General features: G+C 37.0%; 1 protein-coding gene and 1 pseudogene across 1 annotated transcript; both read right to left on the reverse strand.

Moving 5' to 3' along the window:
* Positions 1-695: 695 nt before the first annotated feature.
* Positions 696-2,868, reverse strand: LOC130999414 (DNA-directed RNA polymerases II, IV and V subunit 12). The gene is made up of 3 exons (XM_057924933.1): positions 2,444-2,868; positions 2,234-2,326; positions 696-856 (listed from the first exon to the last, which is right to left on the reverse strand). Exons 1-3 carry the CDS (start codon positions 2,481-2,483, stop codon positions 834-836), a joined length of 156 nt encoding a protein of 51 aa, XP_057780916.1. The 5' UTR covers positions 2,484-2,868; the 3' UTR covers positions 696-833.
* A 3,586-nt stretch (positions 2,869-6,454) lies between these two features.
* On the reverse strand, positions 6,455-9,411 carry LOC130999415 (uncharacterized; annotated as a pseudogene).

Genomic DNA, 9,411 nt, shown 5'->3' on the forward strand with positions numbered 1-9,411 from the left:
TAATCTTCTGACTTGTAACCCAGCGCTGTGCATGTTGTGCCTTTACTTTTCTTTATGTAAATTGAAATATAACTTGAATTTTTATGTACTTTGTTGCATGGCAGGTAAATATGTATTTATTCAGGTTTACGATTTGTATTTCTCTATAATTTAATGTTTATCAATTAAATGTAGTTAGTTTTAATAATATGTTTTGTCTCTCTCACATTGCATAGGTCTCACAGAAATTGTAATTTACCATTAAGAGCCAAAACTACATTCTCAAGAAAAATATGATGGAAAGGTGAAAACCTTGAAATTATACAGAAACCTCATTGGGATTTAACGCAACGACGAACATATTTATGGCACTCTCTATCCAATAAAACATCCCCCAATTATCAACTCTATCATCAAAAGTGCTGCATATTTTATTTTTTTGGAGACGAGAGGGTAAAATTAATCTGGATAAGGTATTACGAGCGATAGCACTAACCCCAAAGCTTTTATTTATTTCAAAAGTGCTACATCATGCACAAACATTTATTTAGTTTTGAATACAAAGATAGTAATAAGGTTTCTGGTTTTACGAAAATTGGTGTGTTACATGAGTTGATAATGTCATAATGGTACCTAGCAATCACATCATTCCTATCTTGAACAGATCGAGCAACACACGTTTTCATTTCTTGAATTCATAAAGTAACCACAAAACATGCAATGTAAATCACCATATAATATATCACAATTCACAGAGATTAACAATTCTCAACAACATATCATAAAACATCGTGCAGACAACAGTAATGGGAAATTAACCAATTGATTTTACTCTATAGACCTCCGAAGTTTCTCTAGCGCGCTTCATACTGGACAACTGCATCGTTCAAGTAAAACAAACATATGTTAATCCAGAAGGGAAAAGACAGTCATACAATCAACAATTCAAGTTCACAATCCCATAAAGCACCACCAAGATCCAAGATGATGCTGCTATTAGATAGAAGTATTATAGCATAGCAATGGCCCATTATTGCATTGATTGTGTGAAAACAAAACTTTCATGATCAGCTGCATCACTGATGATGGGGGCAACAGAAAGTCCTAGCAAGGTGATGTGCATTTAATCAATTAAGATTCTTTTTCACACGGTTGAAGATCTCTTCTACAGTCATCTTTAAAAAACCAGTCTCATTCCCCATGTAAAAATAAACCTCAATCCTCAAGTGTATTCCTTACCTATTACAACTGACACTGAAATTGAAGTATTATAACAAAAACCAATCATTCTTTAACCAAAAAAACAAAAATAAAACCAGTCACATATGTATGTATGTGTATGCATGTACATATGTATGTATATGGTCTTCCATTTTACTATATCATCATGACATTTGGACTCGGAACTGTATTCTGACGGTGGTCACTTATCCCAATTTTTAACTTCCCTTCAGCTTACATACAACAAACCAAGCCACAAATTAGTGAATCCTATCATACTCAAAGAGCATAAATGAGAAACTTCATGTCAAACCCAGCAAGGAAGAATGTTCATACTCAGTTTACAAATTGGGGACTTCTTGTTAAACCAAGCTAGCAAGTAGCAACAATGTTCATCCTCAAAGCATTTAATAGTTAATACACTTGCATAAATAAATATTGTGTAGCTCAGCGAAGGCAGGATTCTTACAGTAGAGCCATTAAATATTAATTCTCAATATATCAATAATCACTGAAATTCTCATAGTCACATCTTGGTGCCTAAAGATAAAATGCTATCTCTTTCCGTTAAAAGATTCCGTAACGTCCCAACTTTGTAAATACATGAAACTTATAGTATAGAACGTTCTACAATGATCAAGATAGTGATTTTGACTATATTTAAAATTATAATAGAACTGTTATACATTGATACTCAATAAATTAGTATCCCGACTTGTGGCATAAAGATAAAATATTACTCTTGATACGAATTTTAGTTAACAGATTCTCGTCGTCCCAAGGCTATTAATTCATACTATTAATTTGGAGTAATAAAGTAGTCACATTGCCACAGAAAGATAAATTACTACCCCATAAATTAATACCTATTTCAGTTCAAACACTCTGTCGTCCAACCCCAAATTGTAGAACTTATACCACAAATTACAGAATTATTGAATGTACCATGATTTAAGATGTGAAATCGAAACGATAAGAGAAACGAAAAACAGGCAACAATAAGGCAGAATAAGAAAAAGGGAAATAGTAATACTTCTGCGGGTGCGTTTCTTGTAGAGGATGCGATAACCACATTCACGGCACTGAATCACATCCCCTGGCTTCAGCGTGTTCTCCTGCCCACAATCTGCAAAGCCCATAGTTCAATTTTGTCATTCAAACAAATCAAAGGAAGCGAATAAAACAAAAATTAAACGCATGGAATTGAAACAAACGATGGCCCCTATTCGAGTAATAGGATCACCTCCGCAGATGTAGTTTACGGGTTCGGGCTGCGGATCCATAGTGGATTGAACGGAAATGTGGATTTAGGTTTTGAAGTCGTCGCGCGCTGAGCAGAGAATGAGAGGTGGGTGGGGTTCCGATCTGAGAAGAGAGTCGAGAGAGAGAGACTCGAGGGAGATGGCAAGGCACGGCGGCTTTGCCGCTACCTTTCAGCCACGGTGAGAGAGAGATGGACGGAGGCGGTGATTCTCTGTTTTGAACCGAGAGAAGGGAGAACCGAGAGGTAATGGTTGCCGCCGCTTGCTCCGGCGAGCTCCAGCGGCCGTGAGTTCGAGCAGTCGAGAGAGACAGTCGAGAGTTGAGGGAGAGTGAGAGAAACTGATGTGAAGGTGTGTATGCGTGTGTGTGCGGCTGATAGGGGGGAGAAGAAGGGAAGGGAGTGTTGGGCTAGGGTCTTGAGTGTTGGGCTCCTTATTTGGGCTTTGTTTCAGTGGGCCGAGATTTGCTTTAATTTTTCAGTGGGCCGATTTCTTCTATTTATTCAGCTGGGCCTGGTTGTTTTTAAAAAGAAAGAAGGGAAGGAAGCTTGGGCCAAGTATTTTATTGAATAAATGTTTTGGGCCCTTATTTTATTTAAGGACTTTGGACTGCCTTCAATTTATTTAATTGGGCTGTCTTATGTTTTATTAATTGAACTATTATTGGTTTGATTAATTTATTTAAAGGATAATTTTCATAATAATATTATATTATTATTATGTGCGTATTTTAAGTAAATTACTTATTATATGCTAAGCATGACATGAAATTGCATTATATTTTGCAATAAAGTATTTATGATTTAATTGGTTTTAATTATAATTCCAATTATTAAAGAAAGTCGAGTAAGAATATTGTTGGTGTTCTTAACTCAAGAGAAATGTTTTCAATTATTTATTCATTAAATTTTGAAAACCCGGCTAAGTGAATCATAGAATATTAAGCACTTCACCGTGACTTGAGTTTAGATTTAAGAGACCTATTAAGAATAGATTTCTTGTAGGCCTTGAGCATCAGGAGGATTAGCACTGCTATTCCGATTCAGAGATAAGGTTAAACGACAGGCTTTGCCTAGACAGGTGGGCTTATTTTCCAAATGTATGATTGAGCTAATGAGCTTAAATATTCGTGAAATATAAACTGTTTATCCAATAAAATATTTATATATACTCTACCATGTTTAAGGCTCGTGCAGTTAATCAATTGAGATTCTCTTATGACCTAACACGTTGTTTGAGAATTGTGTACACTTGTTAGCTGACTCGGTGGGTTGATCTTCATCGGGCACTAACCAGAGGCGTAACTCACCCCTATATTTATATATATGCATATATAGGGAAAAGTTCTGAAAGAATTTAGTGCCCCAAATTACCACAAGTAATAACTGTGAATTCGTAAGAGTAATGTTAGCAGGAATGTTGATAACAGGATGTTAATAACATTCAAGCTAACATGCAGCGGAAATTAAAGAACATACATGAATACTTTTTCACGGATTATATCACTATAATCCGCGAGTGCCTCAAGGCTAAAAACACTATGATCATCAACAATACATGGTACAGATTTGAGATCTCTTGTAGATCTATCTTTACAGAATGACTGCCTAAGATAAATCAACCTATCTACTCACTGCACTAGAATGTTGAATCAACACGGAACCAAAACACCCTGCTACGCTCCAATGGCCTTGTACTTCAATTCCTGCCCTTGACATCCCGTCAATACAAAGTGAGACTTTACAGATTAGCTGCCTAAGCCCCCTTTGTCAAAGCAATCCTTGAAGAACCGGTATCACATTTGCAACAGGAATGTTGAAACAACACAGCCGAATAACTCGGACAAAATAGTCTGCTACGCTCCGATGTCCTCGATCTTCAACCTTTACCCTTGATCTCCCGTCAATACAGAGTGAGCCTTTACAGATGGGCTGCCTAAGATTCCTCCGTCAAAGCAAGGTTTGAAGAACTGGTGTCATGTTTGCAGCAAGACAAAATGACGAGTTGGTTGTGAGCGAATGTTAGGTCGGTGAAAACGCACTCCCAAAACGTAAGGATGAATGAGGCTTCTTGCTGCTTTTATAGACCTTCATGTCGTGGTTAGTTTCCTCCACTTCCCACTTCCAGAAGCTTCCAATAACCGTTGCAATCCACCTCCGAAAACTGCTAGTCGACCAGTCTGGAATGTTGGTTGAAAGATCATGGCTCCTTAATAGTAGGAACTTGTTCCCCACTACTTTGGACCATGAATAACCGTCTTTCCACTTATTGAAAACGTGGTCAACAAGCATAAAACCTTTATTTCACAACCAAAGAATAATAAAACGTGAAAGGAAGGTAAATATTAAATATATACAATTACCAATAGAGAGTCAAAGTATGGAGTCAAGGCAGACTCCGGAATGTTGGTTGAAACCCAGAAATGTTGACACCATGAATGTTATCAACATTCCACCCAACATTGAAAACACGAATGCTATCAACATTGGTCCCAACATTGTCGTAGTCAACATTGACTCTAACAAGTTCTATTGAGAAGTGAGAAATCATCCAAGTCGTTTATTTTCAAAAATCTGATCGCTATAATCAGCCTAGATTTATGCGTGTGAATTATATTACAAGGATACAATTGTAAAATTCATACACACACTAACCAATTCTTATTATATATCAATATTATCTTACATTGTTCTATTTTATTTTTTGTTCTAATAATATTAAATCGATAGTCAGTATTGGTTTTTTTATTATTCTACTGCTTCTTCGTGTAACTTCATTACAATTTTGAAGATGTTCATTAGAATACGTTGTGTGTAAGTTCATTATAATGTTGAAGATGTTCATTAGAATACGTTGTGTGTAAGTTCATTATAATTTTGAAGATGTTCATTAGAATACGTAGTGTAGTTCATTACAATTTTGAAAATGTGCATTATAATATCTGTGTAAGTTTAATTAGCACTTCACATTCACGTGTAAAATATTAAGTTTTTACGTCACCAATATAAAGCTTGGATATTAAAAATAACTATTTATATTCTAGTCTCGTATATTTTGTTGAACTTATCCATTACTGTAATAAACTTTAGTGAATTTTTATTCAACTTATTTTATAGCGTAATGACTAATCGAATAGGAGCTTAAATGGGCTCCCTTCGCCGGCTCATTTCTGCACCGACCGACCACTAGGCTGTGAACCGTCAACACATGGCCATTCCTTCATCTTCAGGTTACCATTATCACGAATCGAAAAGCCGAAATACTCTCTCCATCCCCCCCAACCAACGGCCGCAACATCTTTCGGCAACCAACGTCGTATTCCCAATGTAGCTACCGGCCGATTTACGGCCTCTGTTTCTCTCTCTCCCTACTGTAACGGAGAGCCGAGAAACCACCATCGTGTAGTCCATTCTTCCACACATACAGACGGCTAAGTCGAGAGCCTCCATGACCGAACGCCATCGCGAAACAACGACCAGAAAACCACTCGACGAGCAACATTTGTCATTTAAGAATTAAATCAAAAAATTACCTTTCTTTAGATTGATCCATGAAGTTTTTCCGCCGAATATTGAATTGATTGCCGAACAACATATGACGATGAAGCCAAAATATCACAACACCCAAAAAAAAAAAATCGTAAAATTTGTCATTTAACAATTAAGGCAAAAAATTACCTTCTTCTTCCTTTTGATCCATGGAGTATTTCGACGAACAACAACTGGATATGAAATATAGAAAGACAAAGCACAATAAACCCTACAAAAATGTAGTTACCAAAATTCGTCAAACCGAGTAATTAATCGCCATTGAGGAGGAAGTTGCGAATTTTCAGGAATCTTAAGAAACTTACCTTATTTCAGCCGTAATCGTAATGACTAATATAACCTTTGGTATTTTTAAAGCTTCTAAGCTCATCACGACGTGTCCAAATTTTTTAATTGTCTATCGAAATTTACTTGTGAAAACTTTTGTGCAAAATCTTACACGTAAAAATTGGTAAATTTTTAGATTTGTCAATATAAATAGAGGACCATACACAAATGTGAGATCAAATTACACTCCGTGTAGAATGTATAAATATTTTTTTAAAGCTTGTGTGACGATAGACTCGAACACGAGACATTTAGCCTCAGACATTAACAACTCTACCTCAATGTAAGTGATGGGACAATGTTGAACTCTGTCTATGAGATACTCACATTCACCACCCGTGCGAGGTTTAAGCCAGTCGTTTTATCCTCTGATAACGATAACGCCATAGGCGATGTGCACGAGAGGCAGAGGCTCTTACCGCCATAACAGCACTTGTTGGTGGCGCTGTCACCGGGAACTCAATTCTTCCAGAACAATCAACTGAATGTCTCCACTCAGCTTCGATGCCTTGTGAGGCGGCAGGAGGGAGAAGCCGTCGAGCAGCTTCGTACATTTCAGATGGCATTTCTCCATCAAAGAACTCAATGGCTGCTATCTCATTTTCTTGCTTGAAAAAAACATGAATTTGGAGTGAAGGCAGCTGCAATGGTGTTTGAAGAAGTACCTTCTGTTGTGATAGATGGTGATGAAAACGGAATTCTGGGCATTTCTGCAGCAAAAACGTTACAGTCGAAAATAGATCACCGAAGGCTGTGAAGCACACCATGTGATTCGAAAAGAAAAACAAATCAGATCCAATGGATTATGTATAGAGGAAGTGGAAGAGTTCTTCAATCTTACCACTTGTGTCGTAGAGCACATCAGCTCCAAGAATTATTTTAGGGTGCAGAGTGAAGATCGGAGCATCAAATACGCCCCACGTCACTCCCAAAACCTACACCAAATCACAGCCTAATCGGTAACATCCTAATAAATATTGTGTTATCACATGAAACGAACAAAACAGTGATTCATACCTTGCATTTGAGGTTGTTTATGTTGCAAACCCGTCTCATGTTACTCAAAACCTAGAGACAGTGAGAAGGCACAATCAAGATTACAATGAAAAATTCATTTCTAGCTATAAATTTCCAGCAGTAAAAGTTCTCACAATTTCTTTGACCAAGAAATATAAGAACAGAAGTCGTTCTTGAACTAAAATGTTCAAAACACTTCAGAAAGAACCCAAACCCAAGTTGACATTCTAAATATCAAGTAGTTGAAATTCTAAATTTGATGAATTAGTAATCTATTATCAACCAAGGTTACTTCCAGCATGATTTATCATCTGCTTTGTTGACATCGTCAATCAATCCAACACTAAAATTCTCACAATTCCACTGACCAAGAAATATAAAAACAGAAGGCGCTCTTGAACTCAAACGTACAATACAAAAATCTTTAAATTCTATACGTAAAAATAACCCAAACTGAACTTTTCACTCAAATATCAAGTAGCTGAAACTAAATTTTGGCGATTAGAAACCAAACTGCGACACTCGGATGGCAAATTAAACATTACCAACCACGATGATTCAAACATGAAACGCATTCATGATGATGGCTCAAGAAATTCAACCTCTGTTTTGCTCAAGTCATCAGTCAGTGTCACATCACACCCACTTTAGCAGCAACTAGTCCAGGCAATAAAGTTCCAGCACCGAGCTGTTTTAGCCAGAAAATGAGATTGAAATAAAACTCAGGAAACAGGCTGACTGTAAAATAACAATAACTGTCTCACCTCAACAACATTAACCCCAGGAAACTGTGATTTTTGCTGGCAAACATACTCGGCCAAAATCACACTTCAAGGACACACAAATAGACCGTATTCTTCTTTCATATTCTAATAGGACACAACTCAAATGTATATCAGAAAATACTAAGCACAAAGAACGTTTTTGTAGTGGCCCACGACGTAATTTGATGGTTGTTGAATTGATTAGCTTGTAATTTAGGTGAGTAAGAGTACGTGAGGTAGAGAGAAACAGAAAGGAAGGAGAAGAATAGAAGAGATTTTGGATAATTTTCTCATTTTTCATTTCTTGGAAAGCAAGTGACTTATATGGTTCATGTGGTCCCAACAACAACCAAAACTCCTAAGCAAGGAAAAGTAAAAATAACAGAATATTAAAGATAAAGCGTTTTTCAGATGCAAACGCGATTCCCCAACTCCAACTTTCTCAAACTCTTAGCCACTCTTTGACTGGGTCAAAATAGCATAATTTCCCCCATCTTCTTCCTTCAACTCACTATCTAATTCCAGCCCCAAATCATCTGCATTCATCACTACTTTTGACTCTGAGTTCGTGACAGTTTTCCACTTCCTCGTAATACCTCAATGATGCTGATGGAGAAACCATCTCTGATACTGCCAAAGTAATGCTGAGAGTACGTGGTCATTTCTCGAAATTTGACCTAAGTCACAGTAAAAAAGTCCAAATTTGTTCATCTTCGAAGCGATGTTCCGACCAAAAACAGAAATCAGAAATATGTTATCACCTTATTTTCCTCTTCTTGTTCGAATTGGAGCTCCAATTCCAAGCTGTGTAATAGCTAAAGTCCCTATGTTTTCTTAAGAGTTCAAAGTCACCTTTTGCAGTATTTTGAATCGTGTTAAATTCAACATGTCAAATAAAGTCCCATTCTCATCAGCCTTGAGTTGTGAAGGAGCTTAAGATAGATATCCCAAAATTCAAATTCAAGTAAAGATTTATTAGAGGTACCTAAGTTTCTGAGTTGCTGAGGCGGGAGGGATCTTCGTGATGGCTGCCTCCCTCATCCTCCAAACACACGTCGAATTGTGGTTGACCAATCTACAAAACAGAGATAACAACAAGCAAGGAAAATGGTTCCTACTTCCCCACCACATTGAACATTTTCTCAATTTTCTGATGGGAGTGATCGTCGGGGAGATTTTCAGCTGTCACAGTTCGTATGTATACCTGGAGCTCCACTTTTTCTTTCTCGGTGAAGGGATGTTTGCGTTTCACCTTCTTCAATGTGAAGTCTTTCAAGATTGCAAAACGAATAC

Source organism: Salvia miltiorrhiza, chromosome 8 (assembly GCF_028751815.1).
Source record: "Salvia miltiorrhiza cultivar Shanhuang (shh) chromosome 8, IMPLAD_Smil_shh, whole genome shotgun sequence".
NCBI lineage: Eukaryota > Viridiplantae > Streptophyta > Magnoliopsida > Lamiales > Lamiaceae > Salvia > Salvia miltiorrhiza.

Bases quoted from the DNA above. Each gene is read 5' to 3' on its own strand.
- LOC130999414 (XM_057924933.1), bottom strand. From the start codon at position 2,483: ATGGATCCGCAGCCCGAACCCGTAAACTACATCTGCGGAG. The intron at 2,327-2,443 runs GTGATCCTATTA...TGGGCTTTGCAG, and splicing joins CGTAAACTACATCTGCGGAG to ATTGTGGGCAGGAGAACACG. The intron at 857-2,233 runs GTATTACTATTT...TGAACGATGCAG, and splicing joins CAAGAAACGCACCCGCAGAA to TTGTCCAGTATGAAGCGCGC.